The 22,255-nt window shown below is 56.4% G+C and overlaps 3 protein-coding genes and 1 non-coding gene across 4 annotated transcripts; 2 read left to right on the top strand and 2 right to left on the bottom strand.

Moving 5' to 3' along the window:
• Positions 1 to 305: 305 nt before the first annotated feature.
• Positions 306 to 4,118, bottom strand: TRUB2 (TruB pseudouridine synthase family member 2). Its single transcript, XM_042830950.1, has 8 exons — positions 4,022 to 4,118; positions 3,826 to 3,945; positions 3,662 to 3,736; positions 3,418 to 3,479; positions 3,149 to 3,230; positions 2,508 to 2,580; positions 1,986 to 2,122; positions 306 to 1,197 (listed from the first exon to the last, which is right to left on the bottom strand). The coding sequence occupies exons 1-8, from the start codon at positions 4,116 to 4,118 to the stop codon at positions 908 to 910; spliced, it is 936 nt and encodes a 311-aa protein (XP_042686884.1). The 3' UTR covers positions 306 to 907.
• Positions 4,119 to 4,161: 43 nt separating this feature from the next.
• On the top strand, positions 4,162 to 8,583 carry COQ4 (coenzyme Q4). The gene is made up of 7 exons (XM_042830729.1): positions 4,162 to 4,219; positions 4,300 to 4,479; positions 5,011 to 5,107; positions 6,253 to 6,355; positions 6,669 to 6,798; positions 7,390 to 7,483; positions 7,730 to 8,583. The coding sequence occupies exons 1-7, from the start codon at positions 4,162 to 4,164 to the stop codon at positions 7,890 to 7,892; spliced, it is 825 nt and encodes a 274-aa protein (XP_042686663.1). The 3' UTR covers positions 7,893 to 8,583.
• A 637-nt stretch (positions 8,584 to 9,220) lies between these two features.
• Positions 9,221 to 9,313, bottom strand: TRNAR-UCU. Its single transcript has 2 exons — positions 9,277 to 9,313; positions 9,221 to 9,256 (listed from the first exon to the last, which is right to left on the bottom strand). It is a non-coding gene; the product is annotated as a tRNA-Arg (tRNA).
• A 283-nt stretch (positions 9,314 to 9,596) lies between these two features.
• SLC27A4 (solute carrier family 27 member 4) lies at positions 9,597 to 18,933 on the top strand. Its single transcript, XM_042830964.1, has 13 exons — positions 9,597 to 9,674; positions 11,544 to 11,710; positions 12,306 to 12,700; positions 13,347 to 13,505; positions 13,858 to 13,927; positions 14,038 to 14,129; positions 14,613 to 14,722; positions 15,108 to 15,317; positions 15,533 to 15,659; positions 15,842 to 15,979; positions 16,136 to 16,300; positions 16,744 to 16,890; positions 17,229 to 18,933. Exons 2-13 carry the CDS (start codon positions 11,550 to 11,552, stop codon positions 17,384 to 17,386), a joined length of 1,932 nt encoding a protein of 643 aa, XP_042686898.1. The 5' UTR covers positions 9,597 to 9,674; positions 11,544 to 11,549; the 3' UTR covers positions 17,387 to 18,933.
• Positions 18,934 to 22,255: the final 3,322 nt, after the last annotated feature.

The raw sequence follows: 22,255 nt of genomic DNA, 5'->3' as shown, positions 1-22,255 counted from the left end.
CAAGTCTCTGGCTGGGCAGATAGCAGGAAAATATTGCATGTTGTAACAGCACCGTTCTTAATTTAAATTTAGAAAGCTTATTTCTGTTAAGTCTAATCCACATATAATGATCTCACAGGTAACAAGTGGAATTACAGAACTGAAACCCCCACGGAGAGGCAGCACCTCTGCCTGCAGGCAGCTGCCAAAGCGCAGGACACCACAGCCCCTGAGCACCCCTGGTTCATCAGCAAAAGCAAAGTTTTTTCTTTCTTAATTAAAGGGTCACTGTGCTTGTCTGTAGTGCTGAACTCAAAAACAGCCTCTTTCCCTTCGTGTCAATTTCAGTTTTATTCCTTATATTGTTAGCATCTTTGTGTCAGTCCCTCTTTCTGCACTGCACACTGACAGCCATTTCCCTGCTGGACTTTAGGTAAGCTGCCTTTCCTCCCTTGCAGCTCTCTTTTAGTCTCATTTCTGGCTCTAAAAGTGGGACTAAAGCAAAGGCACTACTTTTGCTAGGGGAACGTGGGGAAAATAAAAACCTGTGCAGCAGTGGAGTTGTGCTGCTGGTTGCGAGGAGCAAGCAGATCGTGCAATCAAGAGAACACAGCTCTGTAAGAAGGTGCCTGTGTTTCCTGCTGCTGAACAATTTGGGAAGAGGTTTCTGTATCCCATAGCAACCTAATGATCCCAAAGCCAACAGGGATTTTGGCACAGCTAACTCCTGTTAATGAACTGTTTACAATGCTTTAAAATTATACAGCCTGTCAACGGAAAAATGCCTCTCTGATTAAAGTCATCTCAAAGAAATAGTGGAAGTGAACTGCAATTAACCTCTTTCCTTCTGCTGTCCATCATCCTGTCAGCACGTAGCTCTGTTGCTGTGTTGCAGAGGGGATGTGGATGTTCCCTCTGGAGCACGTACTCAGCTGTCAGCAGCGTGGGCAGCCTCAGCATCCATCTCCTGAAGAACACTTCCGTCCCAATGGCTCATTGTTTTCTCTAACTCGGTTTTCACTCTGAGCTGGCAGTTCAGAATTGCATTCTGTATGCTCTGCAGGTTCCACTGCGTTCTCAGGAGGGCATCATCCAGTGTGAAGACACCGTCCCGTGTTCTTCGCACTTGTGTGCACACAGCAGATGATTTCAGCTCCAGCCCGATCTCATGGACTACTTTGCGGAGGTATTGCTGGGTCTCGTGCAAGCAGTGAATTTCTGGAAGGTCAGAGAGATTCCTTCAGAACGGGCAAAGCAATGGGACAAATTCACACCTTGTCTGTAGTGCAGACATCCATCACGCTTATGCTGAAGGAAACAGTTCAGCAGAATAGATTGCTATGATAAAGCACAGGTGGATTGTGCATTTCTGGAATACTGCAGGCTGTCCTGGCCCCCCCAGAAACTAAAGCTTTAGAGAACAAATCTGTATATGCAGCAGAATGACAGAGAGATTTAGATATTTTAAAGTGGATAAGATTCACCTTACCACCTTTGTGATGAATTATTTGTGAGCAATAGAAGACAGACTGCAGAAAAGCAAACCATGTTTAAACACACTCCCATGCCCCCTGAGCTGCACTGCATTTAAATATCGGCACAAGGAAGAATTTTGCCCCATAGGCATTCACTTTGCAAAGTTTCTTGCCTCAGTCTAAGATCTGCAAGTAGCAGGGAAAGCAAAATGAGGGAGGTGTGCAGCTGGTTTGATTTGCTGCAGCATCTTCAGTTCTGTAAAGGTTTCAGACAATTGCTCTCAGAAAAAGGGAAAAAAAAAAGGCTTTGCACTACAGAGATCATCCAGCAAAGGGATGCTGTGCTGATGTGCTGATGTGCTGATGTGCTGAGCTTGGAAGCTACAGCTCATGACACTGCAGGGATTACTGGTTGGTACCAAGCTCCCGCCAATTCATGGTGCATGAGGTCACTAACAGGAAAGTGAATTTCACCAACTTATATACACATTCACACCAGACCTCCCCCAGTCCATTCTGCACCAGTCCTACCTAGCTGGAATTCAGGGAGTGCAAACTGGAGACACCGGATTGCAGTGATTATTGGGGAGCTTTTTCCCATGGGGCGAATCAGCCCCTTCACAGCCAGCTCATAGGCCTCCTGTGTTTTCATATCGATGTTAGAATGCCTGGAAAAGGAGAAAAGGAGCAGAGCAGACACTGAGTGCTTCTCTTCAATGGCATTCAAAATAGATACAGTCCCAACTAAAGCAGAGCTGCACTTGTTATTCTCAGAACTGCCCGTGCATGAAGCTCCTGCACACATCTTAATGCTGCACTGTTTGTAGAGGTTTGGGAGGGAGGTGCTTGGCCACATCTGTAAGGTATCAGTGCAGGTCTTACTGCAGCCAGCAGTTCCTATGGAGCTGGAGATGTCAGAGTACAAAAAAGGACACTTAACAGTGGTCCCTCACCAGCATGCAGAGCACTCTGTGACTTCTGTCTGCTCTGATCTAGCGCTCAAACCTTTACAAGCTGTCACGGCAAACACAGCCATGCTTTTTACGTACGTACATCAGCAAGGCCTTGTGATTTGTTCCTTGGATGATGGCGAGAATCCGTTCCAGCTTCTCCCTCGTGATATGATCTGCAAATATCAAGGTAGAAACAAAGTCTCAATTATCCATCTGGAAGCTGGAAGGACAGCAGCCTGAGTGGTGCCATCCGTGTTAGAGGTCGCATCCAAATGGTTCACAGGAGCCTCAGTGTGGAGTAAGCTCTGCTCATCATGCCATGTAAATGAGCAGCACTGTGCTGCACTACAAAGAAAGGGTCATTTTGTCTTAATTGATTTCAAGATGTTGGCTCCAGTTTCTCCTAGAAGTGGCTGAAGGATTTAATTCCACAAAGGCTTCTCACCACTACCTCTAGATGTGGTACAAGCACACCTGGCTCCCACCCATGCCAGCAGCAGCTGCTGGGATGAAGGCTCAGCCTGGTTTGTGTGTGCTGCACTCAGCACAGGTGGACAAAAGTACCTTGACTGCATGTGGGCTACGTGCACAAAGAGCAGCCAAGGAAGCGTTTGGAGCATTACCTTCTACTGCTGTGCATTCTACCTGGCCAAGTGCCTTGCTATTCAGCAGGAGTGCTCTTTGTTTTGTGTTCTGTTCAGGTGCTTTTTTTTCCTTAAACACATTGACTCAGTTTCTTACCAAACGTTGTCTTCTCTATCAGCTTCCCAGTGTCTGAGAAGTCCACGGTAGCTTTACCAAACTGCCCCCTGACCGTGTAAACCTCCAAGAAAAGCAGAGAGTGTCATCCATCAAAGCTTCAGAGCCACTGAGCAGCATCACATCCAGCCATCAGCCCATCCCACCAACACCTCCCTCAGTGCCGCATCCCACGGGTCTGGAACACCTCCGGGGCAGCACTGAGACTCAGAGCCCATCCCTGGGTGCCCGTGGCACTGCGCAGCACCTACCTTGCTCAGGTGGCAGTCGTACAGGTGGCTGAGGAGCTTGTTCCCGTGCCCAACACCGAGCACTGCAACACAGGAGGCACGCTTAGAGCCGCGCCGCCCGTTCCACGCGTGCCGCTCCCCAGCCGGAGCCGCCGGCCCCGCCGCCCATCCCGCAGCACCGCGGCGGTGGGAGCAGCGTGCGGACGGCACGGCAGAGCCGCCTCGATGTCCCCCAACACCCGACCGCGCCGCGCCCCGCTCGCACCGAACACCCCCGACGCCTTCACGTCCAGCCGGTGCCCGGCGCCGATCTTCAGCTGCGTGAAGCGGGGCCCTCGAACTGCGGAAAGAGACGGCGGTCAGCGCGGGACCCTCCCGGCCCTCCCCATACCGACCCTTCCCCTCCCCCCCGCCGCTCCCGGCGCTCACCCAGGCGGTGCTCGGCCAACACCGGCACCCGCACGGCCTCCAACGCCGGCGGCCCCGCGCTCGCAGCGGGCAGGAAGCGGATGCGGCTCCGCGGGGGCCGCGCTGGGGCCGCGTTGAGCTCTGCAAGAAACGGGAGGATAATCAGAGACGGAGCCGCGTGCGTGTATTTACGAGGGGGTCCCGGAGCTCCGCTCACCGCGCAGCAGCCGCGTCTCCACCGCATCCCGCACGCGGTTCCACGCCACTCCCGGCGGTTTGTACACCGCGAACAGCCCCGCGGGAACCGCCGCCATCCCGCCCCGCCCCGCCCCGCCCCGCCGCTTCCGGGGCTGCGCCATGCTGCGGGGGGCGGCGGTGCGGGCCGCGCTGCTGCGGGCGGTGCGCGGTGCTCCGGGTAAGGGAACCCCGCGCCTGCGGTGCGGCTCGTCCCGAGGGTGCCGTGACTCTGAGCTCTGCTACCGCCGCTCCCCGCAGGCAGAGCCGGGTTGGGCCGCGCCGTGCCCCGCGCTGAGGAGCAGGAGGATGAGGAGGGGGAAGAACAGCCGGCGGGGCGCGTCCCGCTGTACCCCGGGCACATCCCGACCAGCCCGCTGCAGAAAGCGCTGCTGGCGGCCGGCTCGGCGTGCGCGGCTCTGTGGGACCCCTACAGACACGGTGCGTGGGGATGGGGCACGGAGCGGGGCTCGGGGAGCCGGGACGGCTGAGTGCGGAGCAGAGGAGGCTCAGAGGAGACCTCATCGCTCCCTGCAATCCCTGAAAGGAGTTGTGGTGAGGTGGGTCGGCCTCTGCTCCTGGGGAACAGCAATAGGACGAGAGGTGTTGGCCCCACATAGTGCTGGGGGTTCAGGTTGGGTATTGGGGAACATTCCTTCTCACAAGGAGCGGTGCTGCACTGACGCAGCTGCCAAGGGAGTGCTGGGGTCACCATCCATGGAAGTGTTCCAGACCTGTGGAGATGTGGCACTGAGGGACGTGTCGGTGGCCATGGGGGTGGGCTGGGGTTGGACTTGAGAGGGCTTTTCCAACCTGAATGATTCCATGAGCTCCTGCAAGCAGATCTGTGCCTGCCTGCAGCGCTCGGTGCCCCCTTCCCTCCCCTGTCAACCAAATGTGTCCAGGTGGTGCAAATGCAAAACGTGTGCAGGACTGTGCTGTTGGTGTGTCACTGTGCGGTCTCTCTTTCAGACATGGTGGCAGTCCTCGGTGAGACCACGGGCTGCCTTGCCCTGCCCAAGCTGCGAGACAGGATGAGGAATGACCCTGAAGGTTACCGCATCCTCCAGTGCGTCCCCCACACCCGGCCCTGGCCCTCCACCTCTGTCAGACCCCATCCCTCTGCCCCATGGGTCCGGGCGCCTTCCCTGGGCCCTGTAAAGGAGAGCCCCACACTGCTGCCATTTGAGGAGCTCGGGCATCTGTCAGCTCTGAGCCTCCTGGCTGTGGATTTTGCTGCATACTTAGTGCTCAGCAAAGCCCTGCAGCAGATCCAGGAGCAGCAGCACGGAGCCCCTGGGCCCTGTTTCAACATCGCTGTCTGTTCTGCTCTGCTGCCCTGGCAGGTTCTGTCTCTCTTTGTGTGGATGCAGTGTGTTTTCTCTGTTTTGTCCTCTGCAGCATTTCCTCCACTGGGGACTCCACCCCCACTGCTTTGTCTTCTCCATAGGCACCTCCACATTTTCATTCCACCACCCTCGGCATCTTCCTAAGCTGTGAGATAAGACTTGATGGCTTTTGCTTCTGTGTCTGTGGGGACTCATTGGGCACAAGTCTGAGGACCAGGAAGGACTCAATAAGGCTCTGATTAACCACGATCTCACTGTCCTTCCTCTTTTTTTTCCAGTCCCTTCAGCTGATGAGGGATACAAGGAAGCATTTGCTGCAGTCAGGGTAGAGGTGGTGCTCATCCCACTTATCTCCCTGGCATCTGGGCAGCTCCTGGATCCACTCAGGCTTTTATCAGAAGGAAAATTTGTCCTGTGCAGAAATGAAAGGACTTTTGTTCCATTCCAGTGCTACATGGTGCCTGTTTGCCACCAGCCTGGGCAGGAGACCTTTCTGTGCTTGGCCGCCACATGGCTGCCAATGAAAGCCTGAGCAGGAAAGAAGCAAAACCTGCATTTAGAACAAACACCTTACCCTCTCTCAGGCTGTTGCTTTGAAGTCTGTCTGTTTCACAGGGGCACTGAGATCCACTCTCTGGGCCTGACTGCTAGCCAGGCTCACTGCAAGCACTGCACTTCTCCTCCAGAGCTGCTGGAGTAGGCAGAGGTTGCAGTTCTCATTGCCAGGGCTTCAGGTGGACTCCTTAAAGAACGCATCCTTGTGGGAGCACTTGGGGGGCTGCGCAGGGAGGGGTTTCCAAGTCTTCATCTGCCCAGGGCCCCCAGTGTGTGGGTCCCACACGATGCTCAGTGCTTTCTGTTTCAGGGAGCGGCCTCGCATCCGCCTCTCCACGCTGGACATGGCCCGGCTGCGGGGGCTGCCTGCTGGCACGCTGGGCCGTGAATACGTCCGCTTCTTGGAGGACAATGTGAGTGTGGGATCTCACTGTACTTGTCTCTGTGCCAGGAGCACAGATGAGATTTAGAGACAGGCTGTGGCTGTGGAGAAGCCCATAGAGCACCTGGAGGAGATGAAGGGAATTGGTGGGAGTTGGGAGGTCGGGATGTGATGCTGGGTGTGGGTGATGCATCCTCAGTGCTGTGTGTTTTATCTGTGTAAATGATACTTACAGCATTAGGGGCTGAGAGATACACTGATGGGGAGCTCTGCATTGCTGTGTGTTAAAGATTGAAATGAGAGGCTTCGAGTTCTGACTGACCTGCACCTCTTTGCCCTTGCAGAAGGTTTCTCCAGACACCCGCATGCCAGCCAAGTTTGTGGATGATGAAGAGCTGGCGTACGTGATCCAGCGGTACCGGGAAGTGCACGACCTGATGCACACCCTGCTGGGCATGCCCACCAACATGCTGGGTGAGCTGCCATGTTCCATGCTGCCCATCGACCCCAGTGATGGCTTTTGACCCATCGGAATCCCTGATCCCCAGCCCACAGAGGTGCACAGGGAGGTTGGCCACAATCCCTGTCCTGTCATCCATCATCTGTGGGTGTTCAGTGCCTGCTGGGTTTACCATGATGTGGTATTTTGCAAGATCAGAGCGCAAGCTTAGGGGTTTCCTGGTTCCTTATCCATGCATCCCCATGTCCTTTCCCCTCATTTTGTGTCTGACTCAGTCACAAGCTGAGCCTTGCTGATGAGCCAGCAGGAACCAGCATTTCTGGTCCCTTGGAAGCTTCTGGCTGAGATGTGACAGTGGATGAAAATGGGCTTTCCCATGCTGGGAGATAGGGAAAGATACATGGGAAAATCCTCATTTAGCAATTGCATCGCTAAAGATCTCCAGGAGCCCAGCCTCCCTGGGCCATGCCCAAGCTTGTGAGGCAGTGACAAGCAGTGCTGCTCCTGGGGGTGGCGGCCGGGCTGTCCCTGGGGGCAGAGCAGGGTTCCCTTCCCAGTGTGGGATCGTGCCCTGTGCCTGCTCACAGCGCTCTGCTTCCTCCCAGGTGAAGTCGTGGTGAAATGGTTTGAAGCCGTCCAGACGGGGCTGCCCATGTGTGTGCTGGGAGCAGCGTTTGGCCCTGTTCGTCTCAACGCACGGTAAGCAGTGATGCTGTCTGATGAGGGTCCATGTTAACCTGAGTTCTGATCCTGGGTTTGCTGCTGGCTGTAACCTTCCCACACAGAGTCCCGTCCCATGCCTCAGTTTCCCCTGTGAGATAAGCAGGAGAGCTGAAGGGTGCAGGGACGTAGGATTTGCATCTGCTCGGAACAGGGACTTGGAAGAGGAAATAGAAAACCAAACGTGGAAATGAAAACCATTGTCTTCTGTGCCCTTTGTTGCAGAAAGCTGCAGGTCCTGGCCACTGAGCTGGTTCCATGGGCGGTCCGGAGCGGGCGCAACGCCAGCTGTGTCCTCAATGTCTATTATGAGCAGCGCTGGGAGCAGAGCGTGGAGTCCCTGCGGGAGGAAATTGGCATCTTCCCCCCTCCGGCTGTCCGTGTGTGAGAGCTCATGCTGGGAGGAGGGGGGGAATGGGGGATCCCCCGTTGGCAGCTGTTCCCTGCACTGCTCCGTCTCCTGCTGCCACACGAGTGCAGTGTGGCTCTGCTGGTGCCGACCTGGTGCTGTTCTCTCCTGTCAAGATCTGGCAGCCCCCTGTTGGGAGAGACCTCCCCGTGCCCTGACAAAATGTGACCTCTTCTGCTGTTTGTCAGCGGGTGGAAAGGTGGCCAAGTCCTGGTCATGCTTTTGCAGCTGGGTTTTGCTGGGTTGGGAATGAATGCAGACACAGCGAATTCATGGCGTGCAGGGGTCGGGGTGCCCTGCTGCTGTGCGCAGGGCCGGGTGCTCAGCCTGGATCTGCTGTCTGGATGTTAACCCTGCTGGAGCTGCTGTCAGAAGATCCCAGGCTGCCCTGAGGCCCTCCTCGTCAAAAATGTTACTGTGAGAGGTTTTTGATAGGAATTGTCTTCCTCTGACAGTGAGGTGGTGTGATGGGGAGCAGGGCAGAGTCCTAGGAGAGCAGGACTGGAGGCTGCCCTGCATCCCGGCGCTGCTCGCAGTGTGGGTTGAGGGTTCAGCGTGCCAGCGGCTGTTTGCAGAGCAGGGGCAGAGCCACGAGGCAGGCGGGGCTGCGTGCGGGGAGGTTTGCTGTTGAAATTCCTTCTTGCTCAATAAAGCCTGTGGTGGAGCTATGGTTCCTTCTCCCTCCTCCCACCCGTCTGGTGGGGAGCCATGTGACGTGAGACCTCGGCACTTTTCGGGTCCGGGATTCCACGAGACGTCACCTCGGGCCGCCCCAGCGCCAGGCTGTGCCACCGCGTCCTGACACGGTTCCGGCCCACGGGAGGTGACGTGTCCGTGTCCGAATGCGGGAGGTCGGGCAGCTTCGCCTCCCGGTTTTGCCACATCACTGCGGATTTGCCTTTTTTTTTTTTTTTTGAGTGGTGACGATGGGTGCCGCGCTGTGCCAGAAGTGCCGAGCGCGCGGCTGCCTGCCGCCCTGCTGCCCGCTGCGGTGCGCATGGGGACGAGGAGGCGGTTATTTCATTCCAAAACAGAGGAACCCATCGGGCCGATGCTGCGATCCCCCTCCCCACCGCCCGGCGCAGCATCTCCCTGCGCGCACACCTGGCCCCGCCGTCAGCACAGCCGGCGCACAGCAGCCTCCCGCCCGCAGCTCCGGGATCGGGCTGCTCTGCGCCGCGCCGCGCTCCCCGCCTTCAAAACGCCGAGGCCCCGCCGTTCACGGCACGTCCGCCGCCCCGCGGTGCCGGCAGGGCTCCGTGCAGCGGGCGGGAGGCTGCGGCCGCTCTGCGCCCTCGGGCAAAATGCGACTCTGGTGGGACTCGAACCCACAACCTTTGAATGACTCCCGTCACCGCCGCGCTAGAAGTCCAATGCGCTATCCATTGCGCCACAGAGCCGTCGGACAGCCCCGCCGCCTTCGCCGCCTCTTCCCGCCGCGCAGCGTCCCGCCCCGCGCCGCGCTCGGGGCCGCCGCCTCTGCCGCTGCCGCCGCCGCCACCGGGAGCGGAGCTGGGAGCGGAGAAGCGGCCGAGGCAACGCTTGCCCCGCAGCGCCGCCGGAGCCTCGGAGCGGAGAGGCGGTGCCGGGTGGGACTACAGCTCCCGGCGGGCCGCACGGAGCGCTCCGCCCCGCCCCGCCCCGCCCCGCCCCGCCCCGTGCCGCAGCGGCGGGCGGGCCCTGCTCCCCGCTCGTTGCTCCCGGCCCCGCTCCCGGCGGCGGTGCAGGTGGCCGGGCCGCACTGGAACGCGCTGGATCCCGGTAAGAGCGCAGCCCGTCCCCTTCTCCCTTCTCGCGGCCTCCCCCGCTGACTTGGAGGGGCTCCCGGTGCGGGGATCGGCGGGTTTCAGCCGCTGCCCGAGGCGCCCCGTGGAGGCGGTGCGGCTCCGACGGGAGGTTCGGAGCCGGTTTCGGGCAGGGCGAGGCGCGGCGGGGACTGCGGCAGCGGGAGGCGGGAGCGGGCGGGAGGGTCCCGGTGCCGCCCCGAGCCGGGGAGAGCCGCGGAGGCTCCGCAGGAATGGAAGCGCTGCGCCGGGGGCTGCGGCGCCGGCCTGGAGCTCCGGGCTCTGCGGCGGATGCGCGGTGCCCCCCCGCCCTCCGCAGCCCTGTGACCGCCGTGCGGCCCCCCCGCCGCCGTCCATCCCGTCCGCCCCCCCCCCCCCCCCAGCGGAGCCGCCCGGCTGGGCGCCTCGGAGCCGCGCGCTGTGGGCGTGGAGGTGGGCGCGGGGCAGCGCTCGGTTGGGCGGCGGCCGTCCGCGCTGCCGACGGGCCGCTGTGTGCGGCGGAGATGGGAGCGGATGGCGGGCGCCTGCCCGGGCCTGCCCGCCTCGTGTGGGCGGTGGAACGCCCCGCTGCCCACGCGACGTGCCCCCCCCGGCCCCTTCACCGCTCGTGTCCGATGCTGGAGGTGTAAGGGAGGGCCCGGCGCTTGGCTGGAGCGCGGAGGTTTGGTGGTTTCCCCGTTAAGCCGCATAAAGAGGTTCGCGGGGGTAAAATAAGGAGGGTCCTGCCCTGCTGAAAGCCGCTGTGGGACACTGAGCTACTCGGGAGGAGGCTTGGAGCCGGGGGCAGGAGTGAGATGTCTGGGTCGGGGCTGTAGGACATCCCCGTGTTGCGGGCTTGGGGCATCCCTGCCTGCTCCGGGGTCACAGCTCTGGTGCCGCATGACATGCTTGGATGCTATCTCACATGGGGCAGCCTGGGGCTGTGGCTGCCAGTCTCAGAGCAAGGAATCATCTTCAAAAGGGGAAGGGGAATTGTGCCAGAATTTCATTCCTCTGAGGCCGTGCCGGAAAGGACTGGTGTTATCTAGGAGCCGTCACTGCGCTTAGGTCACGCTGCTGCCTGGGAATAGCCTTTGCTAAATCATGGTCACCTGTGAGTCCTGGAGCTGTGACTGGGAGCGTTTGAGACAGAAATATCACAGTCTATCCACAGGGCTTGGGGATGGGGCCTGGGTGCACCCAGCAGCTGGGACAGCCCTCGCTGTGCCTCCTGGCCATCGTGGCCATCGCCCGGCCGTGCCTCCAGGCCAGGAAGCTGCCCTCTGACACGGGTTTACAAACACAGGTGGAGATCAGAAGATGGAGTGTCCTCATCCCGTTGGAGCAGTGTCAGACTGAGCTCCGCAGTCCAGCAGCTGTCCTGGGCACATGTTGGTGCTGTGGGCATGGGAGAGCTGGGCTGTAGGGGTCCTCGGGGCAGGGAGGAATTTGGATCTGGACTGTCCTGGGTTGGGCGTGAGAGCTGAGCTCACCCTGCCTGGCATTGCTCTGGTGCCTCCTAACATCTGTATGGGGTCTCCTGCACAGCTGCACTGTCACACCTGTGAGGTGACCTCATCCTACATCTGACACTACTGGGATGTGTCCGTATCCCTGGCTGGTGTGCAGGCCAGGGGTCTGCAGAGAGGAACAGCCAGGCTTTTGGTGGGTTCTGAGCAGTGCCATGTGTGTGCCACGGGCAGGGTCTGCTAACATCGGCCTGATGGGTTACGTCCTCGCTGCCAGGAGAAGTGGTGGCTCTGGGCCTCATCCAGGGAACTGAGAGCAGCTAATGCATCCCCTGCCCGTGGGTCTCTTATTGTTCAGTGTGTGTAGGTCAATATTTGTGCTTTCTCTCTCTCCACAGGCCAAGATGCTGCGTTTGGCTGCCTTCGCAGCACTGCTGCTGTTCTTCAGGGTCAGCCTGGAGCTGTCCTGGGCCCAGGCCATCCCTGCTCTCTTCATCTTCTACCTGGGATCAGGGGGATGGGACTTCTTCCTCATAGTCATCAAGACAATACGAAGGGATGTCACGTAGGTATCCTGTTTGGGGTGGCCCAACTGCGCACTGGGGTGTGTGAGCATAACCCCAGCTCTCTGTTGGCATCTGGCCCAGCTTGAAGGAGATCATCTTCTGCTGTGCCCTGAAGGCTCTAAACTCTGGGGCAAAGTTTTCCCAGGAAATATAGATTTCATCTGAAGTCTGAAGTCTGCTCATTGTCCTTGTCCTTGTACTTTATCCTGTCCCTAAAACTGCTGGCATTGCACCGGCTGACTGGGCAGGGGCAGCTCTGAGCTGGTACCAGAGATCTGCGTGTAGGACAGAGTGGCACCTTTTGGAGAGCACCTGAGGCTCCAGGGCGCTCCTTTGAAGCAAGGACATCCCAGTCTGCAGCCTTCCAAAACATCTCTCCCTGCCCTCATTCCCATAAGTGCCTTTGCAGAGGGCCTCTGCCTATATCCATGCTTTTCAGGGAAGCACGCAGAGCTGCTGCTCATCTAGAGTAACACCTGGAGCAGTGCTGGACTATTGCAGCTCCTGGCAAGGTCGCTGTGCTGTCTTTGCTGGAGGAGGTGGTTTTGCAGGGCTCACTGAGCAGCTTCCCTCTTGTTCCCTTTATTTTGGCAGCACGGGGCTGATTCTGCTGCAGGTGAAGTGGCAGGTGTGGAGGCACGTGAAGGAGAAGAACACAATCGCCAAGATCTTCCAGAAAACTGCAAGCAAGTGTCCAGAGAAAACAGCACTGATCTTCCAAGGCACGGGCGAGAGCTGGACCTTCCGGCAGCTGGATGAGTACTCCAACCAAGTGGCCAATTTCTTCCATGGCCAAGGCTTCCGCTCTGGTGATGTGGTGGCTCTGTTCATGGAGTCCCGCAATCAGTACGTGGGGCTGTGGCTCGGCCTGGCCAAGATCGGGGTGGAGACGGCCCTGGTGAATTCCAACCTACGCATGGAGGCCTTGCTGCACTGCATCACCATCTCCAACTCCAAGGCTGTGGTTTTTGGAGTGGAAATGATGGAAGGTGAGACTCAGGCAGATGCTTCAGGAGGTTTTCAGGCTCTGTGGATTCAGTGATCCTTTCCTGCAGGGAATAGAGCAGGGTCTCAAAAAGTGTGAACAGCTGAATTATTCAGGAATTGGATCTGATTTTCTTTCTGTTAGTAGGCAGCAGAGGTGGATGGGTTCAGTGTTTTCTGCGAGGCCCACATGGATGCAAGGATTCTTCCTTGTGCTAGAGGTTCCTCTCATGTCCACGCACTACATGGAGCACTGTGCTGTGCCAGACCTGCCCTGATGGAAGGGATGAGATTCCCTTGGGGCTCCCCACACTGTTTGCCACAATCTTGCAGCACCTGCCTTCATGTTTCAGCCTACACCCCTGCAGCTGATGGTGTCGAAAGACCTCTCAGCACCACAAAGTTTTGGTTGGGAAGAATTGGAGAACAGGATCTTCAAGTCTATGAAGAGGCCTGGGCTGTGGTCCCAGCTGTTTGACATAGGAGCAACATCTGCCTGGGAGGGTTGTCAGGCCTCTGGGGTTCTGCTGAGCACAGTGAGGGTACAGCTACCTGGGGCATTATCTTCCCAAGGCTGCCTGCAAGGACAGGGAATCGCTGTGCTGTACTCACCTGGTGCTCTTTCTCTACCTCTCCTCTTTACTTTCTCAGCTATGAAGGAGGTGCAGTCCTCCATGGAGAAGTCTGTCCATCTCTTCTGGTCAGGAGAAGGAAGCCTTGAGTCTGCACTTTCCGGTGCAAAGCACCTGGATCCCCTCCTGCAGACAGCTCTTCGACACCAGCCAGATCCCCCTGAGAAGGGCTTTCTGGGTACGTGGGCAGCTTTTGGGAGCCCAACTCGTGGTATTCCTATGGATCATCTGGTCACAACACTGGTGAGAATGTCTGCTCAGGATGCTGAGGGCAGACTTCAGCAGCAGAGCCTGGAATGTTTGAAGGGGGGCTGAAGCCTGGCTGCATGTGGTGCAGTGCCATGTGCCCTCCATGTGTTCAAACAGACCTGGGGCAAACCCAGCATGTTCTTTATCACATAACAAAATTTATTGTGATATGAGCAGAGTACACTTTGACTTGCCCCCACCTTATGCTTCAGCCAGCTCCACGTAGATCAGGTGCAGTGATCTAGGTCACACTGTGACTTTGTCTCCTCATTCCTCCCCAGATAAACTCTTCTATATCTACACCTCTGGCACTACGGGAATGCCCAAGGCTGCTATTGTGGTGAACTGCAGGTAGGGCAGTGGGCAGGAGCTGTGAGGAGGAAGGGGGCAGAGTTCTGCCCCATCCTGACACCAAGCCTCTGGCCTTGCTTCTGATGCACCCCTTGGTTTCCCCACCACAGGTATTTCCGCATGGCCAGCTTGGTTTTTTACGGTTTTCGCATGAGACCCGATGATGTGCTGTATGACTGCCTTCCACTTTACCACGCTGCAGGTAATGTGTGCCTTTGGGACCTTGCTTGCCTGGACTTTGCTTCCCCGCTGCCAAGCCCTGAGCTCAGGCTGGGGTTTGGTGCAGCAGTGATCTTGTGTCAAAGAGGAGCTGGCTGCTGCTGGCAGCGTGTGACCTCTTTATCTGGGAGCCAGGAATTGATCTGGCTGACTTCTGGAGTGGGGACTGTTGTGTGGGGAGGACAATCCCAGCCCTTGGCCTGACTTTGGAATAGCTGCATTGTGTTGCTGACTCATGAGAAAAGGGGTGAGGAAGGGGAAGCAGTGCCCACCTTGCTGACTGAGGCGTGGTGGGATGTCTAGGTGCAAGGCGCTGCCTCACGTGCCACTGTCTCGTTGCCCTGGGGTCCTGGAGGCATTGGCCAGATGAACACACACCTGCTGAGAGCCAGGGTGTGGCTCCTGCCTTGCTCTGGCTGGGTATGGTGTGTGGGCACTGAGAGCTTTCCTGGCTGCCTCTCTGCAGGGAACATCGTGGGCATCGGGCAATGCTTGCTGCAGGGCGTGACAGTCGTCATCCGCAAGAAGTTCTCAGCCTCACACTTCTGGGAGGACTGCGTGAAGTACAACTGCACGGTGAGGCCACATGCCTGGGGATCTGTGCTGAGTTGGGGTTGAGCCCAGCTGCTGCAAGAAGGAAAGGCTTGGACTCGTTCTGCCTGTCTGTCCTGAAATACCTTCCAAAGTGGTGGAGCTGTATCCTTCCCACCTCCAGCTGTCGTTCCATGTTTCCCATGCTCCAGCATTAGCCAGGTCTTGGATAGGTTTTATAAATTGGAGGAGAGTGTTTGCCAGAGATGGGTGGGCAAGGGACAAGTTGGCGGGACCCCTGGATAATAGCACATCCTCTGTAGGGGACTGTGTGCATGTTGTTCCATTCCTGCCCGCCCCAAAGAACACCTTAAATATCCCAGGCTGTGGTGGAGGGTCCTAACGTGTCCTTTCTCTTTGTCCCTGCTAGATTGTGCAGTACATTGGGGAGATCTGCCGCTACCTGCTGAACCAGCCCTTCCAGGAGGTGGAGCGGCAGCACCGGGTGCGCATGGCGCTGGGCAATGGGCTGCGAGCTTCCATCTGGAGAGAGTTCATGACCCGCTTTGGCATCGCCCAGGTGGCTGAGTTCTACGGGGCCACTGAGTGCAACTGCGGCCTGGGCAACTTCGACAATAACGTAAGGCTTTGCCACCCTCCCCATGCCCCAGGGGGTGCCTGCTGGCCTGGTGGGGGTTGAAACCCAGCAGGGCTGTTGGCTGCAGGTTCCTTGTTCCAAGAAGCTTGGCATGCATTAAGATCCGCCTGCAGGGTTTTGACTGTGCTTTTGTGGTGCCAGCTTGGGGCAGGAATGATGTTCCTGCTACTTATGGCTCTGAGTGCCTTCTATCCTAGGTCGGGTCCTGTGGCTTCAACAGCAGGATCTTGCCAGGGGTGTACCCCATTGGCTTGGTGAAAGTGGATGAAGACACCATGGAGCTGATCCGGGGGCCGGATGGTGTCTGCATCCGCTGCAAACCAGGTAAGGGCAACCACTGGGGTGCATCTCCTCAGCCCTGTGTGGATCTTTTGTCATGTACTTCATGGTAACTTAGTTAGGTTTAAGTCCTTGGTTTGTTAAACCACACCAACCCTGTTAAACACCCTTTTTCCTTGGGCGTGAGTGGTTGCTTCCTCCATTCACCCCTTCTGCTCTCCCTGCAGGGGAGCCGGGGCAGCTGGTGGGCCGCATTGTCAAGAACAACCCTCTGCAGCACTTTGATGGCTACCTGAATCAGTCAGCTACCAGCAAGAAAATTGCCAGGGATGTGTTTGCAAAAGGGGATGCTGCCTATCTCACAGGTAGGCGAGTAGTGCCCTTGTGTCTGCTGAGAGGAGAGGGCTACTTGGCTGGGCTCAGGGATGTCCCAGGCTGGTGACGCTGTCCTGAGATGCTCTGGGGAAGCACTTAGCTCCTCTCACACCTCATTTTTCTGCAAATCTGCCCCTTTCCTGTAGGGGATGTCCTGGTGATGGACAAATACGGCTACATGTACTTTCGGGACCGCACCGGAGACACGTTCCGCTGGAAGGGAGAGAACGTCTCCACTACTGAGGTGGAGGGGACACTGAGCCGCATCCTCAACCTGACAGACGTGGTTGTATACGGGGTGGAGATCCCAGGTAACTGAGAGGGGAGGGGAGAACAGTGGAGGCACGCAGGCTGCTGTACCTGGAGGTGTGTCTTGCTTGTCCAGGTCATGTCCTTTCCCAAGAGGCTGGACAGAGGCTCCTTGTGAGCTGGGAAGAGACTACTGGGGGTGTGACTGGCAGGAGCCAAAGGGTTCCCTCCCTCAGGCAGATGTTTGACTGGTTCTGCCTGGTCTGGAAGGACCTTGAGTCCTTTTGGGATAGGCTGCAAGTGCCTCCTCTGGGAGGACATGACGGTGACCGCAGGGTGTCGCTGGTAGCCGTGGCTGCAGGCTGGTGACACAGGCAGTGTCACAGCTGGACACTTGGTGCTTTGTACAAAGCAGGGAATGTGCCAGAGGCCTCGGTGATGTGGGGCAAACGGAAGTGATGCAAGGACAGCGTGCCCAAGAATTCTCCCTTCTTTTCTGTCTCAGGCACTGAAGGGAAGGCAGGAATGGCAGCCATTGCTGACCCAGAGAACTCCTGTGACCTGGAGAGCTTTGCCAGCCAGCTGAAAAAGGCCCTGCCTCTGTATGCACAGCCTGTCTTCCTGCGGTTCCTGCAAGAGGTCTCCAAGACAAGTGAGCCGCTTTCTGTGCTGTCATACAGGGCATGCAGCTGGGGGGAGCATGGGGAAAGGCACTGTGCTCCGTGGTGCACAGCGGCTGCGTGGGCAGAGGGGCTGATCTGCAGTGGAGTCGGTGTTGGGATGGAGCTCCCTATGAGCCCCTGGTCCTACCAGCTCCTCTGGTAGTTTGGAGACCTGGGAGTGCAAGGCTCAGGATGGCAGCTGATGCTAAGATGTCTCTGCCGTGAGCCTCATGGTTTGGCAGCAAGATGTGGTGCAGCACAGCAGAGCAGAGGTGGGAGTGCATGCAGTCAGCAACCCTTTGCTCCCTTTTCTTTCCCTATGTGCCAGGCACCTACAAATTCCAGAAGGTGGAGCTGCGTAAGCAGGGCTTTGACCCCACACTGGTGAAGGACAAGTTGTACTTCTTGGACTGCAGGCAAGGCCGCTACCTGCCCTTGGACCAGGAGGCGTTTGACAGGATCCAGTCGGGACAGCAGAAGCTGTAACAGTGGGGATCAAGCAAGGCAGCTCCCCAGATCTTGCTGGGGGAAGAGGGACAGGGCAGACACTGGGGAAGGAAAGGTTCAAGGAGTATAAAGGCACACTAGAGATTTTGTTTGACAAGTTTTACAGATCATGGGTTGGGGAAATGCAGCGGGGACTCAGGGGAGGGAGATGATTACATACCAAAGCATAAACTCATCATGGCTTTATTTTCTACTTGGTACAATGGTGATGGTCCCATGCCACAGGATGGGCAGGGGCCCTGGCCAGTTGGGGAGGGGTGGGGTGCCCCTGCCATTCCATTTTGCTTTTCCTGTCTTTCCCTCTCTTTTCCAGCCCGCAGCAATCCTTCGTTATGAAGCCCATGAAGGGACCATTGCTGGGCTCTTCTCCTCACTCCTCCACCGTGCAGCCAGCTCCTTCATGGCACCAGCAGAGGGAAGCTGGGTGCCAGGTGCAGCCCCTACCCCTGCGTGGCCTACTGGTGTCATGTTTGTGCTGTGAATCAGGGAAGCAGGGTAGAGCTGGGCTCAGGAGAGGGATAGGGATGTGTTTCTACTATGCCTTGCTCTCTCCTGAGGTTGACATTTCTATTTTTCACAATCACACGCACATTATACACGTATATATACATATATTATACACGCTGATCTTTTTTTTTTTTTTTTTTTTCAATCTTAATTTATTGTCTGTACTTTTGAATGTGTCCCGGGTTTGTGCAGTAGGTGGAGGGATATCCTAGACCTGCCCTCTCTTGGAGAGCCCTTTTCTCTCACAGGGAGATAGGATGATCGTCTGGGACTGATTCCTCTTCCAGCATGGGTGCAGCCATGTGTGTCCTTGTGGCCTTGCTCCGTGGTGAAGGACATGAGTGAACCCTGCTATCTTATGGACAGTTTTCTGGGTCTCTTATTTCCACCTTTCATGGATGCAGCCTTGTTTTGTGCACCTTCTTTCCTGTATAAAATAGGTGGGAAAGTGGCAATGAAGGGTTTGGTTTGCCTTTGCTTAAACGTACTCAGCACCTTGGGATCACAGAGCAACTCTAGGAACTTTCCTGCTGTGATATGTGTGTCCTGAATATGGGAGGCAACTTGCCTGGAAGGGAGAAAATCCTTCAGAGAGTTGTCTCTGTGACAGCCTGATTTCGTGTGCTCTGTGCCCCTTCCTGCAAGAGCCTAACCCAACTCTGCTGCAGGAGCTGGGCCTCTGAACTGAAATGTCCATGTTAAACACTCGACTTGTGCTACGTGAATTCTCTGCATTGTGTCTGATGTGAAGCAGCCTTAGCAGCAGTGTCTGATTCCAGTCTTTGGAGACCAAGCAGAAACATCTGTTCCAGAGAAACTCTGGTTTGGGATTAATTCTTTTTTTTTTTTTTTTTTTTTTTAATGGTTTGTTTTTCTGCTTTCAGCAGGGTTAATCCTTAAAATGACTTCTGTCTCTTGTGAGGGCAGGGTGTGTTTGCTTTTCGAGCTGTGCTTCCACACCACCATACCTGCCTGCCCCAGTCTGTCCTGTCCTCACAATTAAATACGAGTACGGGCTATGCTGGAGTTTCCTACTTCTTGCTTGCGTGGTCCTGCAATGATTGGGAGGAGGGAACTGTGATGGTTTGGGAACTGGGAGCTGCTACTCCCCGAGCACAACCTCTGTGTGTACTTCATCTCGGCTCGGGGCAGGGAGCAGTGTTGTTTGCAGCTGTGTTGATGCCTGTATGAACACCACCTGTTGGTGAGACCCTCCCCACCCCTCTCTACTTCCTCCCCTTTTCTCCCAGCCATCTTTTCAGCACTGCCATCCCAGTTTGTCCTGGATCTGTTCTTGTTTACCCCAAAATGTCATTCTTCCTCCTCCCCTCTCCCTGCTTGCTCCTCTCCTCAACTTTTGCCACGCTTAATCTCCCACCTCATTTCTCAGCTTGCAGTCAGTTTGGGGTTTTTTTTTTTGTACTCATTTCCCTTCCCTTGCTGCCAGAACTATCCTTAGACCTTCTCCAACCTGCTCTGGGGAAGGATAATATTGAAGGGTCTGCTGGTGGCTGCTGTATGGGACAGGAATGGGACAATGCCCATCTGCTCAGCAGGTGCTCAGGTCTCGCTTTTGGACGCTGTTCCTCTCTCAGTCTGCCAGTGGAGGGCAGGCTGGGAGCAGCAAACACCTCGTGTCAGGGGGCTCCTCAGCCTCAGCCTGGGGCTTGCAGCCTCTGGGAGGGGGAGGGCATGAGTTCACCAAAGTGGGGTCGGATCCGATCCTGCCTGGCACGGAGAGGAAGCTTTGGAGAGCTATGATTGTGCTGGACGTGGATCCAGTGGGTATCCACGGTGCCCCAGGCTCTGCCTGGAGGAAACTGCAGCTGCTCCAGGTCTACCCTGAGTCTCTGGACCACTGCTGAATAGCAGCCTGATGCGATGGGCACTGTGCTACAGAGATCAAGTGAGAGTCTGACCTCCCTGAAGGCAGTCTTGGGGGCTGTTGTCTGGAAATACATGGTTTGAAGTGGTATGGGAAGCACTTTTCTCCCCAGAAGAAACAGCCATACTGCTGTGCATGCCAAGCTGCTCCCAGAAGAGGAACGGGGAAGGTGCAGCCCTGCATTTCCCTGTGTCTGAGAGCAAGTTATGATTCAAACAAGCAAACTGCATTCAGAGAAACTGCATGTTCAATGCAGGTGCAAATAACATCGGAAGCTTATAGAATTATGGCAGTAGTTTGCAAGTAAAAATCAGTCTGTATTGCCAGAAAGACCAGAGTCTGGCTGGAGCAGGGAGGAAAAATGAAACCTAGATGTGAGTGCCGCTGAAGCTGCTGCCCCACATAAACTGCTGAGTCCTGGGACAGTGCTGGGAAAAAATGCTTCCAGCAAAGAGGTGCTTGGAAAGGAGCAGCCGGTACCTAATCTGAGTCTGATTGATGGATCGTTCTAAATTCCTTTTTGCTTTTTTTAAAGAAGAAACTAATTGAATCCTGTATGGTTAGAGACAGCCTGAGACTTATCTCTCTCCTTTGATCAATAAGCTAAAGTCCGCCTCAACAGCTGCATGTAGGTAGAAGCACTATACAGAAAGTATGAGGTATTATTCTTTTTTTTAATTAAAAAAAAATTAAAAAGCTGTTTCCATGAGGTTAGGAAAACATTAAAATCCTTTCCTGGGTTATTAGCCAATTAATTTAAGCAAAGCCAAAGAGGTTTACAAACCAAATGTGCTTTTCACCATAGAGATGACCAATTTTGACATATCTCTCGCTCTGGCTAGGGGCAATATTAAGAAAAACAAGGCTGTAACTTTCTCTCTGATCAGCATCTCTTTCAGCTCTCAGTTCAGCTCAGGCTGTGCTTGGTGAGCAAAACCGGAGCTTATTTCAATCCCAATGCAGGCAGAGGCTCTGCAAGATGCTCAGGACCATTCTGCCTGAAATTATTTTCTGCTGTTGAGAGCCTGTGAGCGGCTTTAAAGCTGCACGGCTCCCAGCCTCCTCCATCACTCTTCGCGTGCTGAAGCCCTCGCACACAATGCCGCCTGCTCCTCCCAGCGCCGGCCCCACAGCTTTGCCATTAAGAAACATTCTGGACCTGTCCTGGTGCACCCTTTAGAAATGTAAATATGTGATTCCCCTGAGTAGTTCCAGTGTAAGCAGGCCTGAGGCCGGCAGCGGCTTTGCCTCCTCGGCTCCCAGCGGTGTGGTGTCAGGGCAGCCCAGGGGAATGGCGGCCTGCAGAGAGCACTGCGCTGTCTGGGGGCGAGGAGCAGCCGTGTCCTCGTGCTGTGCGGAAGGCCGCAGCCTGCGAGCTGCTCCAGGACGAACTGCCCGTGGTGTGAGGAGCGGGGAGGGCACGGATGCTTCTCAGTTGTTGACAATGTCCCGTTTCACAGGGGCTTCCGAAAGAACCGGGGCTTGACTCTCCTTTCCTCAGTCAGTGGAAAACATCGCCCGTAGGCACAACTGCTGCAAGGCCAAGCGGTGGGAGAGCTCAGGGCAGTTCGGGTCTGTCAGCACGGACCCGGTGGCACCGGGCACAGCAGATGAGGGGGACTGTGAAGACGGGCTCTTCCCCTCGCGGATTGGCACCGTTGCCCAGATCCTTGTCTCGCGGAGCGGCTCCCTGCGGTGCTGGGATGCGCCCCAGAAGCAACGGTGACGGAGCCTCCCTCCTCGCCCCCGGCCGCAGGAAGAGGCTAACGGCGGCGGGCGAGCCGTGTTCTCAGCTTGGAGTATCGCTTTCAGCTATTCTGAAGGTTAAACGCCTGTTTAGAGCTCCCTATTGAAGGTGGAGACGGGGGTGCGCCATTGTTCGGCCGCCCTCCCGCTTTGTCCGCCCGCTCTCGGGGGCGCCCTGAAAGGGAAGCGGCCCCGCGGCCCGCACCCGGCAGAAGGGCTCCTGGGGGAGCGCCGCTTCCTCCGCCCTAATGACATTCAGGCCTCCATCGGTTCAGCTCCCGCTTTCTTTCTGCTGCAGTTTAACCCGGGCACAGAGGCCGGGCTCCATCTTACTGATCTCTGCTTGACACCCAATTATCACATGAATGGCAGAGAAAGGCTGCAAAAGGCTTTAACTCCCCCTGACCCTCCTTCCCCTCTGCCTGCTTCCCCCTCGCCCCGTCCTACCCCCGCACGGAGGGAGTTCAAAACTGAGACTGGAAATCAAACAAAGCCCCGAGCGGGGAAACCCATTGTTACCGCCTCGGAGATGGCTCCCGTTTCGCCATCCGTTGTTCCCCTTGAAGTTTGACTTGCTGTGTGGAAGGATGCGAGCAGCTGTTGGCGCATTCCCCTGATGTTTTATTGAAAAATAATTGAATCGTCACTTTGGGGCTCGCTGATAAAATGTTTCCTCGTAGCACTGGGCCCTGTTGTATTCATAAAGTATG

The sequence above is a fragment of the Centrocercus urophasianus genome, unplaced genomic scaffold, assembly GCF_019232065.1.
Source record: "Centrocercus urophasianus isolate 14NV4802_14NV808 unplaced genomic scaffold, USGS_Curo_1.0 seq_34, whole genome shotgun sequence".
In the NCBI taxonomy this organism is placed as follows: domain Eukaryota; kingdom Metazoa; phylum Chordata; class Aves; order Galliformes; family Phasianidae; genus Centrocercus; species Centrocercus urophasianus.
This window is presented reverse-complemented; position numbering and strand designations above follow the sequence as displayed.